At 34.9% G+C, this 26,857-nt stretch overlaps 1 protein-coding gene across 5 annotated transcripts in view; it reads right to left on the reverse strand.

The window, feature by feature from the left end:
• Positions 1–26,857, reverse strand: part of OSBPL8 (oxysterol binding protein like 8) — a 164,533-nt gene that overhangs the window by 15,032 nt on the left and 122,644 nt on the right. For all 5 annotated transcript variants that reach the window (XM_082636657.1, XM_082636658.1, XM_082636660.1 and 2 more), the window contains 9 exons: positions 25,828–25,909; positions 25,435–25,533; positions 23,875–23,971; positions 14,500–14,598; positions 11,584–11,681; positions 9,616–9,705; positions 8,206–8,342; positions 6,101–6,286; positions 5,680–5,767 (listed from right to left, as the gene is read on the reverse strand). In XM_082636657.1, coding sequence (XP_082492783.1) covers positions 5,680–5,767; positions 6,101–6,286; positions 8,206–8,342; positions 9,616–9,705; positions 11,584–11,681; positions 14,500–14,598; positions 23,875–23,971; positions 25,435–25,533; positions 25,828–25,909 — 976 coding nt within the window. The remainder of the gene's footprint in view (positions 1–5,679; positions 5,768–6,100; positions 6,287–8,205; positions 8,343–9,615; positions 9,706–11,583; positions 11,682–14,499; positions 14,599–23,874; positions 23,972–25,434; positions 25,534–25,827; positions 25,910–26,857) is intronic.

Consider the following 26,857-nt stretch of genomic DNA (forward strand, 5'->3'; position numbering starts at 1 on the left):
AATTCACAGTAATGATAGTAAACATAATCCAAAATCTTGGAAATAGAATGCAGAAAATAAAAGAACGTTTAACAAGGACCTAGATGAACTAAAGAGCAAATAAACAAGGATGAATAACACAATAAATGAAATTAAAAATTCTCTAGAAGGAATCAATAGCAGAATAACTGAGGCAGAAGAATGCATAAGTGACCTGGAACATAAAATAGTGGAAATAACTACCACAGAGCAGAATAAAGAAAAAAGAATGAAAAGAATTGAGGACAGTCTCAGAGACCTCTGGGACAACATTAAACACACCAACATTCGAGTTATAGGGGTTCCAGGAGAAGAAGAGAAAAAAAAGGGACTGAGAAAATATTTGAAGAGATGATAGTTGAAAACTTCCCTAATATGGGTAAGGAAATAATCATTCAAGTCCAGAAAGTGCAGAGTCCCATACAGGATAAATCCAAGGAGAAACAGGCCAAGACACATAATAATCAAACTATCAAAAATTAAATACAAAGAAAAAATATTGAAAGCAGCAAGGGAAAAGCAACAAATAACAAACAAGGGAATCCCCATAAGATTAAAAGCTGATTTCTCAGCAGAAACTCTACGAGCCAGAAGGGAGTGGCAGGACGTGTTTAAAGTGATGAAAGGGGAAAACCTACAATCAAGATTCCTCTACCCAGCAAGGATCTCATTCAGATTCGACGGAGAAATCAAAACCTTTATAGACAAGCAAAAGCTAAGAGAATTCAGCACCACCAAACCAGCTTTACAACAAATGCAAAAGGACCTTTTCTAGGCATAAAACACAAGACAAGGAAAATATCTACAAAAACAAACCGAAAACAATTAAGAAAATGGTAATAGGAATATATATATCGATAATTACCTTCAATGTAAATGGATTAGATGCTCCAACCAAAAGACATAGACTGGCTGAATGGATACAAAAACAAGACCCATATATATACTGTCTACAAGGGACCCACTTCAGACCTAGAGACACATACAGACTGAAAGTGAGGGGATGGAAAAGGATATTCCATGCAAATGGAAATCAAAAGAAAGCTGGAGTAGCAATTCTTTTATCAGACAAAATAGACTTTAAAATAAAGACTATTACATGAGACAAAGAAGGACACTACATAATGATCAAGGGATCAGTCCAAGAAGAAGATATAACAATTGTAAATATTTATGCATGCAACATAGGAGCACCTCAATACATAAGGCAAATGCTAACAGCCATAAAAGGGAATAATGACAGTAACACAATCATAGTAGGGGACTTTAACACCCCACTTTCACCAATGGACAGATCATCCAAATGAAAATAAATAAGGAAACACAAGCTTTAAATGATACATTAAACAAGATGGACTTAATTGATATTTATAGGACATCCCATCCGAAACAACAGAATACACATTTTTCTCAAGTGCTCATGGAACATTCTCCAGGATAGATCATATCTTGGTTCACAAATCAAGCCTTGGTAAATTTAAGAAAACGGAAATCATATCAAGTATCTTTTCCAACCACAACGTTATGACACTAGATATCAATTACAGGAAAACATCCGTAAAAAATACAAGGATATTCAGGCTAAACAACACACTACTAAATAACCAAGAGATCACTGAAGAAATCAAAGAAAAAATAAAAAAATACCTAGAAATAAATGACAATAAAAACACGATGACCCGGGCCTCCCTGGTGGCGCAGTGGTTGAGAGCCCGCCTGCCGATGCAGGGGATACGGGTTCGTGCCCCAGTCTGGGAGGATCCCATATGCCGCGGAGCGGCTGGGCCCGTGAGCCATGGCCGCTGGGCCTGCGCATCCGGAGCCTGTGCTCCGCAACGGGAGAGGCCACAACAGTGAGAGGCCCGCATACTGAAAAAAAAAAAAAAAAAAAAAAAAAAAAACACGATGACCCAAAACCTATAGGATAGAGCAAAAGCAGTTCTAAGAGGGAAGTTTATAGCAACACAACCCTACCTTAAGAAATATGAAACATCTCAAATAAACAACCTAACCTTACACATAAAGCAATTAGAGAAAGAAGAACAAAAAAACCCCAAAGTTAGCCGAAGGAAAGAAATCATACAGATCAGATCAGAAATAAATGAAAAAGAAATGAAGGAAACGATAGCAAAGATCAATAAAACTAAAAGCTGGTTCTTTGAGAAGATAAACAAAATTGATAAACCATTAGCCAGAGACATCAAGAAAAAAAGGGAGAAGATTCAAATCAACAGAATTAGAAATGAAAAAGGAGAAGTAACAACTGACACTGCAGAAATACAAAGGATACTGAGAGATTACTACAAGCAACTCTATGCCAATAAAATGGACAACCTGGAAGAAATGGACAAATTGTTAAGAAAGCACAACCATCCAAGACTGAACCAGGAAGAAGTAGAAAATATAAACAGACCAATCATAAGCACTGAAACTGAAACTGTGATTAAAAATTTTCCAACAAACAAAAGCCCAGGACCAAATGGCTTCACAGGTGAATTCTATCAAACATTTAGAGAAGAGCTAACACCCATCCTCCTCAAACTCTTCCAAAATATAGCAGAGGGAGGAACACTCCCAAACTCATTCTATGAGGCCACCATCACCCTGATACCAAAACCAGACAACGATGCCAGAAAAAAAGAAAACTACAGGCCAATATCACTGATGAACATAGATGCAAAAATCCTCAATAAAATACTAGCAAACAGAATCCAACAGCACATTAAAAGGCTCATACACCACGATCAAGTGGGGTTTATTCCAGGAATGCAAGGATTCTTCAATATACGCAAGTCAATCAATGTGATACACCATATTAACAAATTGAAGGAGAAAAACCATATGATCATCTCAATAGATGCAGAAAAAGCTTTTGAGAAAATTCAACACCCATTTATGATAAAAACCCTCCAGAAAGTAGGCATAGAGGGAACTTACCTCAACATAATAAAGGCCATATATGACAAACCCACAGCCCGCATTATTCTCCATGGCGAAAAACTGAAACCATTTCATCTAAGATCAGGAACAAGACAAGGTTTTCCACTCTCACCACTATTACTCAGTGGAAGTTTTAGCCACAGCAATCAGAGAAGAAAAAGATATAAAAGGAATCCAAATCGGAAGAAAAGAAGTAAAGTTGTCATTGTTTGCAGATGACATGACACTATTCATAGAAGATCCTAAAGATGCTACCAGAAAACTACTAGAGCTAATTAATGAATTTGGTAAAGTAGCAGGATACAAAATTAATGCCAAGAAATCTCTTGCTTTCCTATACACTAATGATGAAAAATCTGAAAGAGAAAATAAGGAAACACTCCCATTTACCATTGCAAGAAAAAGAATAAAATACCTAGGAATAAACCTACCTAAGGAGACAAAAGACCTGTATGCAGAAACTATAAGACACTGATGAAAGAAATTAAAGATGATACAAACAGATGGAGAGATATACCTTGTTCTTGGCTTGGAAGAATCAACATTGTGAAAATGACTATACTACCCAAAGCAATCTACAGATTCAAGGCAACCCCTATCAAACTACCAATGGCATTTTTCACAGAACTAGAACAGAAAAATTCATAATTTGTATGGAAACACAAAAGACCCCGAATAGCTGAAGCAATCTTGAGAAAGAAAAACGCAGCTGGAGGAATAAGGCTCTCTGACTTCAGACTATACTACAAAGCTACAGTAATTAAGACAATATGGTACTGGCACAAAAACAGAAATACAGATAAATGGAACAGGATAGAAAGCCCAGAGATAAACCCAAGCACATATGATCACCTTATCTTTGATAAACGAGGCAAGAATATACAATGGAGAAAAGACAGCCTCTTCAATAAGTGGTGCTGGGAAAACTGGACAGCTAAATGTAAAAGAATGAAAATAGAATATTCCCTAACACCATACACAAAAATAAACTCAAAATGGATTAAAGACCTAAACGTAAGGCAAGACACTGTAAAACTCTAGTGGAAAACATAAGAACACTCCATGACATAAATCACAGCAAGACTCTTTTTGACCCATCTCCTAGAGAAATGGAAATAAAAACAAAAATAAACAAACGGGACCTAATGAAACTTAAAAGATTTTGCACAGCAAAGGAAACCATAAACAAGACAAACAGACAACCTTTAGAATGGAAGAAAATATTTACAAACAAAGCAACCAACAAAGGATTAATCTCCAAAATATACAAGCAGCTCATGCTGCTCAATATCAAAAAACAAAAACAAATAACCCAATCCAAAAATGGGCAGAAGACCTAAATAGACATTTCTCCAAAGAAGATATACAGATTGCCAACAAACACATGAAAAAATGCTCAATATCACTAATCATTAGAGAATTGCAAATCAAAACTACAATGAGGTATCACCTCACACCGGTCAGAATGGCCATTATCAAAAAATCTACAAACAATAAATGCTGGAGAGTGTGTGGAGAAAAGGGAACCCTCTTTCACTGTTGGTGGGAATGTAAATTGATACAGCCACTATGGAGAACAGTACGGAGGTTCCTTAAAAAACTAAAAATAGAACTACCATATGACCCAGCAATCCCACTACTGGGCATATGCCCTGAGAAAACCATAATTCAAAAAGAGACATGTACCAAAATGTTCATTGCAGCACTATTTACAATAGCCAGGACATGGAAGCAACCTAAATGTCCATCAACCGATGAATGGATAAAGAAGATTGGCACATATATACAGTGGAATATTACTCAGCCATAAAAAGAAACGAAATTGAGTTATTGTAGCGAGGTGGATGGACCTAGAGACTGTCATACAGAGTGAAGTAAGTCAGAAAGAGAAAAACAAATACCGTATGCTAACACATATATATGGAATCTAAAAAAAAAAAAAAAAGGTTTTGAAGAACCTAGGGGCAGGACAGGAATAAAGATGCAGACCTACAGAACAGACTTGAGGACACCGGTTGGGGGAAGGGTAAGCTGGGACGAAGTGAGAGAGTGGCATGGACATATATACACTACCAAATGTAAAATAGATAACTAGTGGGAAGCGGCTGCATAGCACAGGGAGATCAGCTCGGTGTTTTGTGTCCACCTGGAGGGGTGGGATAGGGAGGGTGGGAGGGAGATGCAAGTGGGAGGAGATATGGGGATTATGTATATGTATAGCTGATTCACTGTTATACAGCAGAAACTAACACACCATTGTAAAGCAATTATACTCCAATAAAGATGTTTAAAAAAAAGACATACACAACAATTTGTTAACAAGGTCTACTCTACTTCCTCTGGAACCAGGGCTCACACTGGGAATATGGGGACCCTTCAAGACTGCCACTGCACCAGGGAGGCATTAGGACAAGAGCAAGTAAAAATGCCATGAAGCCTTCTCGCTGCTTTGAAGTCACCTGATTCTTGATTCAGCTCTCACTTAGTTGCTGCAAACCTCTGACTCTTTTCCAGGGTTCAGGAAAATTTGGTTATGACAGTTTCTGCTTGATTTTTTATGCTTCTTTGGGGGCACAATAGCTTGGAGCTGCCTACTGTATCATTTTTCTGACCTGAAATTTTAAATTGTGGAGCCAAATTTTAAAGGTTGGTAACCAAAGATACTACGAATTTTAAAAATTCATATGCAGAGCAGGATCTAGTTACTTTTTTATTACATACCATTGGAGTGCGATGTTTCACTTTGGTCTGGATAACACCATCTTTTTCGTACTGTATCATATCGTTAAGTGGATCCCATGGTCGAGTACTACATAAATGAAAAAAGACCACTTGTTTAATGACTAAGCAAAATGCTCAGAAACTTTAAAAAAAACTTTCTACTCTATGATTAGATTTTCATTGGTAATTATAAACTTAGCTGTAAGATTAAGATATGTCATATATAATCTTCTGATCCTCAGCTTATTTTATAGGCTAACTACTATCATGGACTCTAATTTATAATGAATGGAACATCAAGGGTAAAATCTCACACATACTGCTTAATTTAAAAACTATTCATACTAACAATAAAAAAAAACTAGAAATGAAGGCAAAAAACTATGAGATACTGTTTGTAATATAATTTTTAATTACTTACTCTGCAAACTTGTAATGCCATTCTCCTGTGAGTGAGTCAAGTTCAAATAACTTGCAAGTCCATTCTTCATTTTTTGTTTTCCGATCTCTGGCAGCTTGTCTTTGAGCTTCTTCTAAAACATACTTTTCTTGAGTAGCTTCTGTTTGGTCTTTGGCATTTATGGCTCGAGTTACCCGCTGCCAGAGTCTAATACATGTGAAAAAATAATATTGAAAAAACAACAGAAAACCAAATCTGCATGGAATAGGCTTGACTCCCCTTGAGAGAAAATGATGCCCATGTGGGTTTTTGGCTTTGAGAAAGCTTATGCTTGGATGCTTAGAAACAAGTCAAGATATAAAAAGTGATGCCTTGAATAGAGTGAGACAGTGGAGAGCAATTTTTTTCTTGGCCAGAGAAATTTATTACATGGGTTCTTAAACATATGGAAGTGAATGTGCTGACCCACAATGGTAGAAATGTAATGAAGGCTCAAGAATCTACATTTTTAACAAGCTCCCCAGATGATTCTTGTACATACTGTTTAGGATCCACTGGCCTCAAAGATTCAGAAGTATACTGCCATATTTCTCAACCTTGGGTGTAGGATTTGTCAGGGAATTTTAAAAAAATCAGAAGCTCCGGGAGTGGGCCCAAGTATTGCTTTTTTTTTTTTTTTTTTAAATGTTTCCCAGGTCATTTTAATGTGCAGCCAGTGTTGAGAACCATTGATTTAGCAGAAAAAAAATACTGAGGTAAAAATCTTTTCCCCTACTAAAGTTTAGTTTTTTACTAGATATTTAAAAATATAGGGGCTTCCCTGGTGGCGCAGTGGTTGAGAGTCCGCCTGCCAATGCAGGGGACACGGGTTTGTGCCCCGGTCCGGGAAGATCCCACATGCCGCGGAGCGGCTGGGCCCATGAGCCATGGCCACTGAGCCTGCGCGTACGGAGCCTGTGCTCCGCAACGGGAGAGGCCACAACAGTGAGAGGCCAGCGTACCGCAAAAAAAAAAAAAAAAAAAAAAAAAAAAAATATATATATATATATATATATATATATATATATATATATCTGTATTCTACCCATCTGGGAAGATAGCATGTTGGGCTCAAAGAATAAAGGCCAGGGAATCAGATAGACTTGGGTTTAATCCTAGATCTGCCAGTTCTTGGCTGGTGAACTTAAAGTTACTTATCTTGTCTAAGACTCATTTTCCTCATCTTTAAAATACATTAAATTATACCCACATCTCAAAAATTGTCGTATGCCTTGGCAAAGTTTCACTCTGGATGGAGAGCATCACGTGGTTATAGCTGAAACAGAATTTTTAGAACTGGTGCGTACGTAATCTTCCATCTTTGAAAACCTCAATTTTGAGCATAGAAGGAAAGTGCACGTAGACTTGAATCCTCATGTGAAGAGAATGATATGCATGTGGAAACATGTAGTGAGAACTAAACTGCATAATGTGTATAAAGTACCTAGTAGAGTGTCTTTTACACAGCAACCCCTTTCTCCTAACACAAGGAAAGAAATAGAAGAATACGATTGGGCAATATGTATACAATATTTTTGGTGTGAAAGTATAGGAGATCCAGGAAGAATTTCATGATTTAAGAACATAAGTTATGGCCTTAATTAGTCCCCAACTAATGTAAGTCCTCTAGAAGCCTGCACATCCAGTGGCGTGATTTCTGTATTTTAGAAAATAAAACAGAAGTAGATTTTGTACCACTTCGCCTAAAGTTCTACATGCCTAACCCAGGTTAGAAAACAGCTGCCAGATAAAAACCAAGAATCGTTAGTCCCACAATTTTATGCAAACAAAAAAGGTTTTCTTCTTCTCCTTCTCTTTTTTTTTTTTTTTTTTTTTTTAAATAAGCCCTGGAGCAGATAAGAAGAGAAAGGAAAAAATAGGAAGTTTTAGTTTAGAGCTGCAGAAGAGCAGCATGATTTGTGTTATAATTATTTGACATTCACATACACCAAAACAAAACCTTGTCACATCCCACAAATGTTGAACTATTTTGCTGAATTAAAAACAGAGAAAAGTGACCATACTGTTGAGGCATTACAAAAAATACTCTGATTTTCATGAAGTGAGCTGAAAAGTGGTATACTTACTTCTCTGATTCAAAATCTCCTTGCTCCTCAAATTTTACAGTGTGCCTTATTAATCTCCACTGCTTAATGTCTGGTGTTGGATTCCAGAAAACCTCTGAATTATCAGTCTTTTTGTCAATAATAAAAACTTCACTATCCTATATTTAAAGAAATTAAAAATTAATGTAGAGAATTATCTATATTTAAAATGGAATTTTGTAGTTTAGTAATAATAATTTCTTCCTGACAATCCCACAGTGAAACACGTTTTTAAAACAAATATAACTAGCACTTTTCTAAAAGCCCCAAATCTCTTGTCATTCTTATAAAAACATTAAGATTAAATATCTAGTACTTTTCATTTAAAAACTTGGTTGAATGCAGAGGAAGTCTGTGAGATTTCAGAAGTTTCACTTAATACACAAATTTTAGACAATTACATGCAAAAAGCCTCAACAACTGTCTCTGAATTGTCAAAGTAGAGCATAGTGTTTGCTATAGCTACAATGAGGGATGCTGTAGACCATCTACGTAGTCAATATATGTAGAAAAACCTAACAGCCTTTCTTAGCATTAAAAATCGTAGCACAATCTTATAAATTTCATGTTAAAAAATAGTTTTATCTTTTTTTCCAAATGATATTCAGATAGAAGTAAATTTAAAAAATAACAGAGCATTGTAGCCTCTTAACAGTTGAGTCTCTAGGTCCATCTTCATTTTCTCATCATATTTCTCATCATTTTCTGATTATAATGCAGAAAAAAGCATATACTGGTGTTTACAGTGAGAGTGCATTTGGCAGTAGCATGATATGATCCTTTTTATTAATATAATAAGCTCCTCTTAACAAAATTATATATATGAATTTAGGTCAGCAGAGAAGTAAATAAAAGCCATTGCTCTCAAAAAACACTGTATCTTTTCCATGGTCCTCAAAAGGAAATATAACCCTAATTGGAAATGCCTCTTCTGGTGAGAGGCAGTATACTGTTGTGTGTAAAAGCACGGCATTGGAGCCAGAGTGCTTGGGCGGAAATCTTACTTCACTACTTTGAACAAATTATTTAAACGCTCTGTGCCTCAGTGTCCTCCTCTGTAAAATGGGGACAATAATAATGCTCATCTCATAGGGTTATTATACTAAATATTAAATGAGTTAATATGAGTAACATTTTTAAACAATGCAGTACATAGTAAGTGATATATAAGTGTTAGCTACTTTTACTGATTTAAAGTTTTGGAAAGATCAAATATTAGATTAAACTAAATACTATTGATGCAGAGCAATACCAAAATATTTTTTAAATTGAAACTTATGTTGAATACTGATGCTTTTAGAAATGGGATAAGTGAACTTATAAAATTTGATTTTTAATTTTTTCCCACAGAATAGAATTCTTTTTGTAAAGCTACAATATAAAAATACTTACCCAATGTCCTTCCAAAGTAGCTAGGACTTCTTTTCCCAATTTTAGTTTCCCTGATATTTGATTAACACAGTCACTACTACCTAGAAATGGCTTTTAAAAGAAAAAATGTTGAAGAAACATTTTACTTTTAACTTATATTTACATACAATGTAGACAAAAAAACCCCAAAAAAGTAACTGTATAGTTACAGTGCTGTTAAAGGCACAAATGGTGAAATGCTGACTCAAATTTTAGTCAGAAATATTCAATAAAAAGAAATTTAAATTTGTTGCTGTGGAAAAAATAGATAAAAATAGACTATGTGAAGCCCAAATAAACATATTAAGAAAGATCACACTGAAATAACTGACTGGTGTCCTGTGCTCTCTCCTGATTCAAGACGGCACTCTATCAATGTTGCAATATTTTAAGCAGTAACAACTCAGTAAACATAAGGGACTTAACTCATCTGTTGAATAGCAACTCTTCCTTTAAAAACAAAACAATAAAACAATACCCAATCAAAAAAAACTTCTGAAAATTAAATTAGAAGAAATATATTTTGAGTTACTATATTGCCTTACTGATGTTTCTCCTCACTGACAAAATTCTGATGCTCCAATCTAATCTTTAAAGGTGTCATAAATTACTTAAGACCTCTTCAGTCATGATTTTCAAATATCATTATCACCACACAAGCAAAAAATCTGCTAAGAAGAAAAAAAAAATCAAAGGGCATTGAATCAAATAATACTTAAAGAGATCCTTTTTATTAGAGCAAAGTTGCTGATTAGCTGGATATCAACATAGGAGCAATTTAGTCATAAGTATTAAATAATTCATAGAAATATTTTTATCTAAACGTAATGTACTATCCTACACCACAATGACACTGTGAAAAGGTCTTAAATTTCCCTTTTACGCTGAGGCAGACAGAATTTTCCAAAGATGGCCTCAATTATAGCTACCCTTCCTCCTTCAGCCCACATGTTCTTCCTCAATGAGACCTTGTCACCCTCTCACTGAGAAGTGGGGTCTGCATCCCTCCCCTTTGAATTTAGGTGGGTTTGTAACTCTTCAACTAGTAGAGAATGGTGGAAATGATGTAATTTGATTTCTGAGTCTAGGTCATGTACAGCAATGCAGCTTCTGCCTTGCTCACAAGGACACTTGTCCTTGGAACCCTGAGCTGCCAAGTAAGAAGTCTGACTACCTTAAAGTTCCCATGATGTGAGGAAGACAAACCACATGAAAAAGTCATGTTTACAGGTGCTCAGATCTGCAGTCCTAGTCTTTCAGTCATCCCAACATGTGATGACTTACATGTCAACAGACATGTAAGTGATGGCTTATATGTCATCAGACATGTAAGTGATGACCTACATGTCACCAGACATGTAAGTGATGACTTACATGTCATCAGATATGTAAGCGATGAGCCTTCAGATGTTTCCAGGCCCCAACTGTTGAGTCTCTCACAGCCTGAAAGTCTTCCTAACTGTTGCCCCAGCCATTATGTAGCAGAGATAAGCCATCCCCAATATGCCCTGTCCAAATTCCTGGCCCAAAGGACTCCTAAGGAACAGAACGTAGCTGTTTCTAAGCTCGTGAGTTTTAAGAGTAAATTGTTAGGCGGAAATAGTAAATAATAAAACTGTTAGTGTACACAGCATAGCTCAAGCTGATACATACTTTTCTTGGGGGGGTACATACTTTTTGGTATTCTATAAAGCAATGTTTCAATTTACTAAGAAATTTCCATTCATCCTCTTCTTACATCTCCTATTATAGTACCAACAGTTTTATTAATTAAAATTAAAAACAACAGATCATGGCTTTCTGTTGATTTGGATCTTCCAAGGCTCCCTTTCATGAATTCTATGCTCTTATATTTAGTTTTTAATTAGAAACTAAATCGTGCTTTTTGTTCAATATACATCGTATAGCTCTTCTTTACTTAGATGATACCTCCTATCATTCTCTACTAACCTTTAGTTTGAATTCAAGTATTGCACTGTATCCAGTTTTTTGACATGTAATATTGACTGTTCCACCAAGCTCCAGTGTCATTGTGCCATAAAGAATTCCTAAAGAAAAAAAACAAATTTGACAAAAGGTTAAAGAGAGAGAGAGAGAGAGAGAGAGACTGGCTAATAACAAGTAGAACTTTATAATCTAATCTTCTAGGAGAAACAAATAATTCAAGAGGATTCTGTCCTACTCAATTACAATCTATAATATATACATAAAGTTGGTTCTGTAGGATTTGAATAGATAACAGTTGATCCACATTTTTTCCAGAGTCTATATTTACAAATTAATATTCTCACTAAAATATATTAGTAATCCCCAAATCAATACCCACAGCATTTTTGCAGTCATTCATGGATGTGTGCACATGTGCAGAGTGGTGAAATATTTGAGTTGTCCAATGTGCACACTGAAGCTGAAGTCAAACAAGGTGAGACTCTTGACTTCTGGCTTCATTACTCATGTAGTAAACAAGTGTCTTTTCTGCAGTATATTTAGTGCCACATTTTTGTGCTTTTTGTTGGTGATTTTACTATTTACAATGGCCCCCAAATAAGTGCTATCTGGTGTTCCTAAGCACAGAAGGTTGTGATGTACTTTATGGAGAAAATATGTATGTTAAAGCTTGGTTCAGGCATGAGTTATAGTGCTGTTGGCTGTTAGTTCAATGCTAATGGATCAAAAGTATATATGTAATATGGTGTCTTTAAAAAGAAACAAAGTTATGCTTTGATTGGTTGATGAAAATGCCATGACGAGAGGCTTACAGGAACCTAACCATGTGTTTCCTCCAGGAGCAACAGTTTAGTATTCATTAATTCAGTGTCTGTGGTGACTTTATAGGACATAAGTACTACAAATAACAAGAATCAACTGTATAAGTAAGATAAATTAAAAAATCTCTGTATTTTGGTTCTTGACTAAAAACAGTTGGGGAACTTCTGAGTTTGACGAATTAAACAGGCTGTGTGTGTGTGTGTGTGTGTGCATATCTGTTCTTGGACTAAACTTTTTTTTCCCCAATGTTCATCATTCCCATAGTTTGTATATTTTTACTATGTATACATAGAAACCATATAAACTCATTTTGCACACAATCATACTATATATATCTTTCTCTAATTTGATTTTTAAACTCAACATTTTAGATAGGATTTAAAACTTTTTCAAATTTTTTAATATAATTTTTAAAGGTTACTTTCCATTTACAGTTATTACAAAATCTTGGCTATATTCACCGTGTCGTACATACACATCCTTGAGCCTTGAGCCTATCTTACCCACAGTTTGTACCTCCTAGTCCTCCACACATATAATGCACCCCCCTCCCCACTGGTAACCACTAGTGTGTTCTCTATATCTGTGAATCTGCTTTTTTGTTATATTCACAAGTTCATTGTATTTTTTAGATTCCATGTATTGAATATAAGTGAATCATACAGTATTTGTCTTTTTCTGACTTATTTCACTTAGCATAATGCCCTCCAAGTTGGACTAAAATCTTAAGGCAGCCTTTAATATGCAAATGCACAATGTTAATTTTCAAGAGAGGAACAGACTATGCAATGCTTCTCATATTTATTTGGCTATGGAATTCTTATTTTATAAAACAATTTGAGACTAGTGATTTGGAAAACACATCTTAGAAAATACACAAAGGTAGAACATAATCATTTCCTCATTCACAAGGGGTTATGATCTCTCCTTTTTTCCGTGCAATACAAACACTGCTATGAAAAAAATATTTTCCCTGTTGCTATTTGCGTATGGCATTAGGCATCTCTCTACGTGAAATATCATTTTATTTATTCTAAATTATTTAAAATTTAAAAGTATATTTCTCATCAATTCATTTCAGGATTTCAGATATTTCACTTCACGTCTATTTCAAGAACCACACATGAAGCTCAAAGAATTACCTGGCCTGAGGCCACAAGTTGGCAGTCTTGCACAGTGGATGGGAGTCAACAAGCCTAGAGTTTAGTCTCAGCATTCTTACTAACTAGCTGGTCTGGCTTTAGATGAGATTCTTAACCCTCCTGTTTTTTTCATCTGTGAAATGAGGTCATATTGAATAATTTCTACGTTTTCATAAATCAGTTCCTAAAATAGAGGATAATTACCCCAAAAGGTTATTTTTCAGACATGGGTTGGAAAGAAGGGTACAGATAGTGACCGAGCTGAGTGGTCCAGATGGTGCCACGTATCATAGCAGTGCAGGCTGCGGAGCTGTGTGACCTCAGGCAGATTAGCCTCTTTCTGCCTTTTCTGCCTCGGTCATAGAACAGGGGGAATACTACCTACTTTATAAGGCTGCCGGAATGATCACATGAGTTTATAAATGTACAGTGCACAGAGTAGTTGGGTGCCTGGCCTGTTTTAAATGATAGTTATTATTTAATACCGTTATCTGTATACTAAATGATGGGGGAAAAGCATAATACATTAATTTTTAACAAACTGCCAAACTAGGAGGAGAAAAAATTGTAAGGAACTGGTTACAATGAAAAGCAGTGCATTAAAATTTTAAAAAGGGGTGCTGGTGCAAGAAGATAAAAATCACTTTTGAGGATTCTGAAATAGCGAGCAGTTTCACCAAATTTTACAACTCGCAGATAAGGCAAATGAAATTCCATTATTATAAATCAGCCTCTTCCAAATAAAGTATGTGTCACAAAAAAATCCACTGTGGTGAATTAATTCATCATAGAAATATTCAGCAGATGATAACAGTGATCTCAAGTATCTGTAAACCAAGGACACTTTCAAACAAAAGGCTGACTCCATCAACGTCAAAACATAAATTACAGTCAAATATACTTACTTAAAAAGAAGGTTTAAAAAAAACCTAACTCAAGTATGGAAAATATTTACCTTTACAATGAGCATATGGCATTGTCATTGAATAATCTTCGCCTCTATTCAAGAAAGTTAACCGTGCTTCTCCTTCTAATATTGCAGATAATGAGTTTCCTGAAATAAATATTGTTTTTTAAGTTTCACAAAAATAATTCAGCCAATTCAAAACAAACAAAACATATTTAGGACACTTATCAGATATCTACAGTGGAATGTCTTAAAAATGTCTCAGTCTCAATGTGTCCAAACATATATTTGTTGTCTTACACCCCAAACATATTCGATCCATGTTCCTATTCTTACAAACGAGTACTTTTAAAAGATACTCGTTATATGTTTGTTGTGTTATTTTACATGAGGCTCTTAAAAAAAATCTTAAACATATAGAACATGCAGTAAAACACTGTTTCACTGTATAGCTTAATATGCCCTTTTCTGAATAAAAACATTATTTCTTATCTGTAAGACACATTACTTCGTTAACTCCCAAGCTTTAAGTACATATAATTGATATAATACTATGGCTAATTTAGAAAAAATTTAAAATATGCATAACCCACCAAAATGCAATTGATGATAAAATTTCATGGTATTTTCTTCTAGCTTTTCACACACACACACACACACACACACACACATATATATATATATATATATATATTTCCCCCATTGAGAGCTTTATTGAAGTATAACTTACATACAGTAAGTGACCCATTTTAATGGTGCATTTTGATAGTCTTAGCAATTGTATCCAGTCACGTAACCTCCACCAGCACAATCCCTGCTTCTTGGCAGTCAATCCTTTCCTCCAGCCCAAGGAAACCACTGGTCTGGTTTCTATCACTATAGTTTGGCCTATTTTAGAATTTTGTATAGATGGCATCATAGAATATGTAGTTTACTGTGTCTGATTTCTTTCATTTAGCAAAATATTTTTCAGATTCATCCATGTTATTGTATCATCATTTCATGCCACTCTAACAATACTGAAAAATCTATTGTATGAACATAGTATATCTCTCCATTTACTTGTCTTCTTTAATTTTCCTCAGCAATGTTTTGTAGTTTTCAGTGCACAGGTCTTTTATATCTTTCATTAAATTTACTCTTAAATATTTTAAGATACTATTGTAATCAGAGTTGTTTTTTAAATTCCATTCTGCAAGTGTTCATTTCTAGTATATAGAAATACAATTGATTTTTGTATTTTGATCATGTATCCTACAACCTTAAGAAATTCACTCATTAGTTCTAGTAGTATGGTGGTATATTTTTGAGGATTTTCTATATAGATCAGGTATGTATGTGGTTTAACTTCTTCCTTTCTAATCTGTAAGCTTGTCCTTTAACTTGCCTACTGAATTGGCTAGGACTTCTAACAGACTTTCATACAGAAGGGGTGAGAGTGAATATGCTTGCCTTGTACCTGACCTTAAGTAAAAATTATTCTATTTTCAACATAAGAGTATTAAGTTGGCTATTTATTTTTCATAGATACCTTTAATCTAGTCCTAGTTTGTTGAGAGCTTTTATCATGAATGGATATTGAATTTTGTCAAATGCTTTTTCTGAATCTATTAAAATGATATGATTTTCCTTTATTCTATTAATATGAATTACACTGATTGATTTTCAGATGATATGCCAACCTCTTATTTGTGAGATAAACCCTACTTGATCATGATATATTATCTTTTAAATATATTGATCATGACATATATCATTTTTAGATATCCAATTATGTGTGTGTATTACTGTTTATATATATTGATTTGTTACTAATTTGTTAAGGATTTTTGCAGGTATATTCAAGAAAGATATTGATCTACAGTTTTCTGATAATGTCTGGTTTGGGGATTAGTGTAATGCTGGCCTCATAAAATAGCTGAAAAGTGTTTCCTCCTCTTCTATCTTCTGTAAGAAGCTGTACAGAATTGGTATTATTTCTTCCTTAAATTTTTACAAGAACTCAAAATATCTGGGCCTGGACTATATCTTTTTTATAATTTTTTAAAAAATTAATTTATTTTTGGCTGCATTGGGTCTTCGTTGCTGTGTGTGGGCTTTCTCTAGTTGCAGTGAGTGGGGGCTACTCTTTGTTGCGGTGCGCGGGCTCCTCATTGCAGCAGCTTGTTTTGTTGGGGAGCACGGGCTCTAGGTGTGCAGGCTCAGTAGTTGTGGCTCGCGGGCTCTAGAGCGCAGGCTCGGTAGTTGTGGCGCACGGGCTTAGTTGCTCCACGGCATGTGGGATCCTCCCAGACCAGGGCTAGAACCCGTGTCCCCTGCATTGGCAGGCGGATTCTTAACCACTGTGCCACCAGGGAAGCCCTGGACTATATCTTTGAAGGAAGATTTTAAATTACTAATTCAATTTCTTTCACTGATTTAAGGCTATTATAATTTTACATTTCTTCTTGGGTCGGTTTTGGTAATTTGTGTTTTTTAAAGGATTTGCCTGTTTCATCCAAGCTGTCAAATTTATTGTCATAAAATTATCCATAATATTTCCTTATCATCCTTTCAGTGTCTGTAGGATCCGTAGTGATTCTGCTCATTTTATTCCTGATTTGTATTCTTTATCTTGATCAGTCTAAAAGCAACTCTTGGGTTCCCTGATTTTCTCAATTGTTTGTCCACTTTCTACACTGATGTCTGCTCATTATTATTTCCTTTCTTCTACCTACTTGAAATTTGATTACCTTTTTCTAACTTCATAGGGTAAAAATTAGATCACTGATTTGGTTCTTTCTTTTTTTCTAATTTAAAGTTAAAAATCTCCCTCTAAGCACCCCTTTTGCTGTATCCCACAAATTTTGATATGCTGTATTTTCATATCATCTAGTCTTGAATATTTTCTAATTTCTCTTGTGATTTCTTCTTTGACCCATGAATTATTTAGCATTGTGTTATTTAATTTCTAAATATTTGGAGTTTACCTCGATATCTTGTTATTAATTTCTAATTCTATTTCATTAAGGTTGCAGAACATATTCTGTATGATTTCCATCTTTTGAAATTTATGGAGAGTTGTTTTATGGTCAAACATGTGATCTATACCAGTGAAAAACCATATGTGTACTTGAACACAATGTGTATTCTGTAACCATTGCCTGTAATGTTCTAGAAATATCAGTTAAGGTAAGGTGTTGATAGTTTTTTTCAGGTCTATATGTCTTTGCTTATATTTCATCTAGTTGTCTTATCATTTGCTGAGGAGACAGTGTTAATCTAAATATGATTTTGGAATTGCCTATTTCTCCCCTTAATTCTGTTTTTGCTTCATGTATTTTGAGGTTCTATGATTTGATATACATTTGTGATTATTATGCTTTCCTGATATACTAAACCTTTTATCATTATGAAATACTCCTTTTTTATCTCTTTAATACTTTTTGTCTTAAAATTTTATTAATATAGCCATTCAATCATACTTGAACTTAATGTTCACATAGTTAAGCTTTTAATTTTTTCTATCCATATACTTTCAACCTATTTGTGTCTTTACACTTAAAGTGGATCTATCCTTGCTGTTTTATTCAATCTGACAATCTGTCTTTAAATTGGATTATTTTGACCATTAACACTGATATAATTACGATGGGTTTTTTTATCTGCCATGTTACTGTGTATTTTCTCTTGTTCCTCTCTGATTTTTATTCCTTGATCAAGCTTTCCTGCTACTTTAAAAAATAATTTGAATTTTTTTTTAGAATTTCACTTCAATAATCTTATTGGCTTTTTACTTATGCTTGTCATTATTGTGTGGATGTGTGTATGCTCATGTGCACACGCACATGCTCTAAAATAGTGTTTCTCAACAGTGGCCCTACTGCTATTTTGGGCTGGATAATTCTTTGTTGTGGTGGGTTGTCCTGTGCACTGCAGGATATTTAGCAGCACCCCTGGCCTCAACCTACTGGATATACCAGTTGGAAAACCAAAATGTCTCTGGCCATTGCCAAATGTCTCCTGGGCCCCTAAGTTGAGGACCAGTGCTTTAGGGATTACAAATATTTATCTTTAAAATTTCACACACCACTTACAATTAAATTAACCACTTTTATAAAATGTAGAAACTTTGCAATCTGTATGTCCACTCTCCTTTAAGCCTTTATGCTATAGTTATATCTGCATATGCTATAAAATTCACAAGACAATGTTAACATTTTTTGTTTTGAATAGTAATATATATTATAAACAAATTGAGAAGAAAAAGTAAGAAAAAATGTCTTTTGTATTTACTAGATACTTATCATTTCTTACAATCTTCTGTCCATCCTGAGGATCTGAGTTTTTATCTAGTATCATTTACCTTTAGCTTGAAGAACTTTATTTAGCTTTTCTTGTAGTATGACTCTTCTGGCAACAAGTTCTTTTAGTTTTATTTTATCTGAAAATGACTTTATTCTTGAAGAATATTTTCCTTCAACACTATAGAGATGTTCCATTTTCCTGAGTTCTTCACAGATTCTAACAAGAAGTTGGCCATTACAGAATCATTATTTCCCTGAATGTATTATATTGCTTTTCTCTTTTTGTTTTCAAGATTTGTCTTTGATCTTTGGCTTTAAATAGTATGAGTACATTGTGTCTTGGCTTAGCCATCTTTTTTTTTCCCTAACCACTAGACTGCCAGGAAATTCCCTGTATTGCCTTCTCTAGGATATTGATGGATTCTCACTCCACCAGTTTTCTAGAACTCGAAGTTAAAGAAGTGGGAGTTGTCAACTTCCCTGGTGGTCCAGTGGTTAAGACTGCACTTCCACTACAGGGGGCATGGGCTCGATCCCTGGTTGGTGAACCAAGATCCCACATGCATTGGTTTAGCCATCTTAATGTTTATTCTGCTTGGTATTCTTTGAGCATCTTGAATGTGTAAATTTATACCTTTTGTTAAATTTGGAAAACTTTTGCATCAACTCATTTTTTTAACATCTTTATTGAAGTATAATTGCTTCACATGGTGTGTTAGTGTCTGCTTTATAACAAAGTGAATCAGCTATACATATACATATATCCCCATATCTCCTCCCTCTTGCGTCTCCCTCCCACTCTCCCTATCCCACCCCTCTAGGTGGTCACAAAGTACCAAGCTGATCTCCCTGTGCTATGTGGCTGCTTCCCACTAGCTATCTATTTTACATTTGGTAGTGTATATATGTCCATGCCACTCTCTCACTTCGTCCCAGCTTACCCTTCCCCCTCCCCGTGTCCTCAAGTCCATTCTCTACGTCTGCATCTTTATTCCTGTTCTGCCCCTAGTTTCTTCAGAACCAATTTTTTTTGTTTGTTTAGATTCCATATATATGTGTTAGCATATGGTATTTGTTTTTCTCTTTCTGACTTACTTCACTCTGTATGACAGACTCTAGGTCTATCCATCTCATTACAAATAACTCAATTTCATTTCTTTTTATGGTTGAGTAATATTCCATTGTATATATGTGCCACATCTTCTATATCCATTCATCTGTCGATGGACACTTAGGTTGCTTCCATGTCCTGGCTATTGTAAATAGAGCTGCAATGAACATTGTGGTACATGACTCTTTTTGAATTATGGTTTTCTCAGGGTATATGCCCAGTAGGGGGATTGCTGGGTTGTATGGTAGTTCTATTTTTAGTTTTTTAAGGAGCCTCCGTACTGTTCTCCATAGCGGCTGTATCAATTTACATTCCCACCAACAGTGCAAGAGGGTTCCCTTTCTCCACACACTCTCCAGCATTTATTGTTTGTAGATTTTTTGATGATGGCCATTCTGACTGGTGTGAGGTGATAGCTCATTGTAGTTTTGATTTGCATTTCTCTAATGATTAGTGATGTTGAGCATCATCAATTCATTTTTTTCCTGTTCCATTTTCTCTCCCCTTCTGGGACTCCAGTAACACATATGTTAGACCATGTAATATTATATAACAGATATCTGAGGCTCTGTTCATTTTTTTTTAATTAGTTTCTGCTTTATAACAAAGTGAATCAGTCATACATATACTCTGCTCATTTTTAAAAATAATTTTTCTCTTTGTTTTCCACATTGGATTTCTATTTATCTATTTACAAGTTCACTTATTTTCTTCTCTATCATCTCCACTCTGCTGTAAAGTTCACTCTATAAATTTTTAATTTAAAATACTGAATTCTTCAGTTCTAGAATTTCTATTTAATTTTTGAAATATATCTATTTCTACTTTTCTTCTAAGCTGTACAATTTTTTCATTCACTGTGACCATATTTTCTTTTACTTATTTAAGGGCACTTATTTTAGCCACTTAAAAATCCTTGTGTGCTACTTCCAACAGTATATCCTGGGATTTGTCTCAGTTGATTTTCTTTTCCTTTGAGAATATGTTCAATTTTCCTGGGTCTTTAAGTTAGGTAATTTTATATTCGATTCTGGACATTATAAATGTTGAGTTGTAGAGACTCTGAATTCTATTATTTTTCTCCAATGAAAGTTGTTCTTTTGTCTTAGCATGCAATTATTCAGTTGGACTCAAATTACGAACTTTGGTGTTTTTTTTTTGGGGTGGCAGTTTTGTTCTGGATTTAGCCAGAGAGGTAGGCAGAGAGAATTCAGGATCCCCTCTCTGGCCCTTTTACTTTTCAGGTTCCTGTTCTTTGTCCAGTGGCCACAGTTTCTCCAAATTTAGTGTTTGGTTCCCCAGGTCAGAAAGGCTGCAACGTTTCCACCAGTTTACCCTGCTAACTGTACCTGACCTGAGGCTGAAAGTCATGGAAACGAGGATTCATTCTGTATAATTTCTGTTGTATGACTATGGACTTCCCACTAAATTGTCCTACAATTGCTCTCTTTAATGTTCTCACGTATTAATAGCTGCTTTCTGTATTAGGGCCAGATGTCCAGAGGAGAAGGACTGGTCTAGTAGGACCTTATTCAGACATTGTTGTTTACATACATTTTTAACACAGTAAAACCACATAGATTTTTGTATCCAAATTTATACATGTATTGGTATACCATAAAATCATTTCTCTCTTATTATATAGTATTCATAACCATACTATATCTTAAAATAACTGAATGTTCTCTTATTTTAAAGGAAATACTTGCTCTTTGTGGGAAAGTTGAAAAATCCAACGATAATTACCCATAATTCCATCATTCAGGTTAATCATGAAATCTTGATATAATTCCTTGCATCTTTTTTTCCTATACATGAATGTATACATGTTTTAAAGCAGAGTTGACTCAGAGCATATATGTACTCTGCTTTTCACTTAACATTATATCATAAGCCATTTCAGATTTTAGTGCACATTAGAATTACCTGAGGAGATTGTAAAAATGTATATTCTTGGGCTTCCCTGGTGGCACAGTGGTTAAGAATCTGCCTGCCAATGCAGGGGACAGGGGTTCGAGCCCTGGTCTGGGAAGATCCCACATACCGCAGAGCAACTAAGCCCATGCACCACAACTACTGAGTCTGCGTTCTAGAGCCCACGAGCCACAACTACTGAGCCTGCATGCCGCAACTACTGAAGCCTGTGTGCCTAGAGTCCGTGCTATGCAACAAGAGAGGCCACCACAGTGAGAAGCCCACGCGTCACAACAAAGAGTAGCCCCCGCTCACCACAACTAGAGAAAAGCCCGCGTGCAGCAACAAAGACCCAATGCAACCAAAAATAAAATAAATAATATAAATAAATTTATATTAAAAAAGAATATACTTGAGCCCAGTGATTTTGATTTGGTAAGTCAAGATTGGGATTCAGGATTCCAAAATTTTAACCGATACTCTGATTATGAAATTGATGGTTTATGCATACCATTTGAAAAACAAGAGCAGTTCTCCCAAATGATGATAAATTATTCAACCCATAGCAAAGTGACTAAGTACCTATATTTTATCTGCTCTGCAGAATATCAGAAAGCCATTTAAAAATGAATGGTTCTTAGGGCAAAGACTAGTGGTACAAGAAAAAAACAGATCCATAGATCCAAGAAGATAGCCCTTGAAACAGAAAATAATGGCATTAAAAACCAGTGATAAATACACCAAATACTAAGAAAATTTATTGACTTTTGGGAAGAGGAAGTTGTGATCTTGCTTTACTTCATACACACTATATACAAAGAAATAAATTTCAGGCAAACTAAAGAGCAGTGAAAGCATAAAAATATGAGAACATGTAAGTGAATTATCATATAAGCTGAAGTGAGAAAGGGTTTTCTAATTGTGACATCAAAAGCAAAAACCAAAAAAAAAAAAAAAAAGCAAAAACCATCAAAGGAAAAACTGATAATTTAGTACATCAAAATGTCAAGAGACTATTTGTTAAGAGGAATAACTCTACCCAGATGTCATTAAATTTAACTTAATTTAGATTCAAGAAAATGAACTAATTCCTAAAACAATATAAACTATCAAACTCTCCTAGCAAGAAGTTTCTATATGGGCAAGTCAATAACCAAAGAAGAAATGAGGAAGTTACCAAAAAATTGTCCCTACAAAGTTTGAATTTAGTAAATTCTTTCAAATTATAAAGGAACAGATAGTTCTGATATACACAACTGTATGTACTATAACAGAAAAAAGAAGGCCAGCTGCTGAAGTAATTGCAGAAGGTGAGCTATGTATCCGGTATTCAATAAAAATTCTACACGGGTAGAACACATATTCACAAAAGCCATTTAAACTACAGTCAGGGTAGGGGCATGGAGGGATGGAGGGTTCAGTGGGGAGGGAATAACCCAAATACATGTAACCTTCAGAAGAAAATGGTCACCCTCTGAAACAAGCAAAATATAAAACCAGGCAAAAAAATCAAAACCAAAACCCAAACAAAGCAAGCATCAATGGATGATTTGTTTGAATTGTCACAGATTTTAGATTAAGGTTTCCTACTATACCTATTTATTTTCCCTTGTACTTAAAAAAGCTTTTGTTAGTATGTTACTTGATCCAAGGTTAAATATCATTACTGACTGACCCTGGTATTCTAAGTATTCTAACTGTATTTGGATTCTTTCTCCTTTTTTCAAAGACTAAATAAAAAGATCAACCCCTTAGGTACTTTGAGATGAAACTAAAAGCCTTAGTAGAGTTAAAGGCAAAAAACAAAAAACAAAACATTATGGCCTAAAATGGTTAGCTGTAGTGGGCAATCATTATTCTGTCTTTTGATAAGTGGTGTTTGTGGTAAATTTACACGTACGTGATGAACACTTACATAACATGAATCATATCTCTATTTATGAATGAGCAAAGAAAAACGACAGAAAAAGAAAGGTCATTATCCAAGTAAAAATGATAAAATGACACATAAATTCCTTGCTGAAAACAGCCCAAGACATTGTCTGTATAAAAGCTCACCAGGAAATACTACCTCCCAGAAAAGCATATAGATTGAGACACGGGTAAACTCACCATAGAACTTGGACTTAGCCAGGATACTACCACTAAGGCAAAATCCATCTTTTCGGTTACTAACATAAAAGGCAGATATTGGTGGATGATGGGACACCTATTGAATACAGGAAAAATACATTAAAATATAATAATATAAGCATATTATTGTGATATTATCAAAAGTTCAAGTCTTGAAAGCATACTCTAATAATGAATTAAAAGAAACATTTGGTAAGTAGTAAAATTAAATATTGATGATTGTAGTAACCAATCTCCAAGATGTATCTGAAGGAAACCCACCTCCTGGTATTCACACCGTAAGGTGAGCTTCTCTTACACTGTACCAAAGTTAGTTTGTGTGGAAGTAATAGTATATCACTTCTGAAATTAGGTTGTAATGCAGCATGTACCTTGGTGTGTGTGTGTGTCTCTCTCTCTCTCGAAGATCATTAGCTCTGAAAGGCCAGCTTCCATGTTATGAACAACTCTATGGAGAGGTCCATGTGACAAGGAACTGAGCTCTCTTGTCAAAAGCCATGTGATGAGCTTGGAAGCAGAATCCTCCAGCCCAGGTAAGCCTTCAGATGATTGCAAAGCTGGCTGACATCTTGACCTCAACCTCAGGAGAGATCCCGAGCCAGACCACCCAGCTAAACAGTTCTCAGATTCCTGAACATCACTGCATGAGATAATAAATGCTTTTTGTCTTAAGCCATTAAGTTTTGAATTTGTTATATAGCAAGGAATAACTAATACAGTGGCTATTCTTCATGTAGATTACTGAATAGACTGTAGGAAACTAACAAAAGCTTTAACAAATATTTTAATAGTTAATATTGCAAAATGTATACATCATGTTTTCTGAAATGAGACAAAACTAAAATCAAACGCCTCTCAAGCTTCTCAACTTAGTGAAGAATTATAGTGAACTAAAATAAAAGACAGTATAATCATTAATTTAAAAAAATTAATACAGATAAGTGGTTTCAATCTGAGGAGTATATCAAAATCTCTTGGGAAGAGGAAGGTTTTTCAAATAACGCATCGTCTTCTCATCCTCCTTACATTCTGTATATGAAAGGTAAGCAGGTCAGGATTTGTTTAGATGAAGAATAGCTGGGAAGATATAATAGGGTGGAAGAATTAAATTTAAAAATAATGAGGCAAAAAGTGCAATATCAGATTATCTAATTGTGAATCCGTGGAGGGCTTAAAAAGGCATGTAATCTGAGATAAATTTAGAAAGATATGGAGGACCCTGAATGTCAGAGAAATGGGTGTAAATTTGATTTAGGAACTGGGGAACCACTGAAGTATTTGGTCCAAAAAAAGGAGAGGGGGCGGAGCAATAAAAATAAAGATTTATTTTTTATTGTAGATTCCACGACTGTAGGAGAGTATGTAGCTTAAGAGTGTGGTATTTAGTAGTAGTCAGTACCAAGAGGTTAAAATCTTACCAAATGTTCGCTAATAAGAAAGGTTATAATCAACAGTGAGTTTACTGAGTTAACATTTTCTATAAAAAAATCTGAATAACTTCCAAATCAGTTTTATTTCTATAACATGGATTTCTAATACCTGTTCAGCAATATAAAAAGTTTTGCTATTTGTTCTGGGATGAATCCACAAACAACGGAAAGTCTCACCAAGTATAGGATTATAAGGTTTCTTCAGTCCCTGGTAAAAAACATACAAGTTTCAAATTATAAACATGGAAAATTCAAAGTATTAACTTCAACCAGTCAAGATAGGCTTAACTGTATCATCTGGGAACTGTCCTTATAAAATTTCCCAGTAGTGACATGAAATAAAATTAAATGACTTCAATCATAATACAGGTCTAAATAAACAATATTTTGCAATTCTGCTAACTGAAAGAGGTCCTGCAATACAATTATTAATAAATAATCTAAAGATAACATAAAGAATAAAGAACACATATAAGGCTATAGAAAGTAAAACAAACATTACCTTTGGCTTTTTATAGAATCCTGACAAATACCATTTTACTACTTTCTTCAAACGGAAATAAGGATTTTCTTCAAGAGCAGCCCTAAAAAACAAAATGATATATGCAAAAATTTTACAGAATGTATCACAAATTCTCCCTCATATTAATCAAGTCAACAATTGAATATGAGATATGATTGGAAAACATAATTCATTTTCAAAATAGATGGCAAAAACAACCATATAAATCAGTTTGCAAGAATCACTTTTCATAATCTGGTTACTTTTCTCCCCATTTTTAACGCCATCTTTAGCCTTCAACCTCCCCTATGTGCTACCAACTGATTTTCCAGAGTGAACTAACTGTACAAATATAACAGATAATCAAAGAATAATTTTCATTTTAAAACAGGTGTTTTCAAAAGCCATGACTCACCTGTCCCCTTGCCCTTCTGCTAATGCTATGAACATTGCAAAACACTGATTGTGTTTTTCAGGTGAATTCTGAGTTTATATATATATATGTATATATGGCAATTTATTTATATTACTCCCTTCAAGCATGTCTGAAGGTCCAATGTGGTGATTTTTGAAGATGAAGTGTGAGATGGAAGAGGCTAGGCCTAGGCTCACCGACAACTGTGCCAAGTTGAAAATACTGAACTTTTCGGGAGTTAACATCCCTCTGATTGCTCTCTTCTTTTCTTGGTTTAAATTCTCTTACTACACAATTTATTTACAGTTTCACATGTATGTAGAATGCACAGTTCAAAACTCAAAGCAATATAAAGAAGTACACAGTCTTGCTATTGCCCCATCTCTCCATACTCTTCCTACTTAACCTCCCATAGGCAACTTTTTTTTTTAGCTGCTTCTTTTTTTTTTGGCCGCACCACGTGGCATAGGGGATCTTAGTGCCCTGACCAGGGATCAACCAGGGATCTAACCCGCGCCCCCTGCAGTGGAAGCGCAGAGTATTAACCACTGGACTGCCAGGGAAGTCCCTAGTTGCTTCTGTTTATATAGTTTTCTTGAAGTATAAAGAATCAAA

Source organism: Mesoplodon mirus, assembly GCF_964341445.2.
Source record: "Mesoplodon mirus genome assembly, chromosome: 11".
In the NCBI taxonomy this organism is placed as follows: domain Eukaryota; kingdom Metazoa; phylum Chordata; class Mammalia; order Artiodactyla; family Ziphiidae; genus Mesoplodon; species Mesoplodon mirus.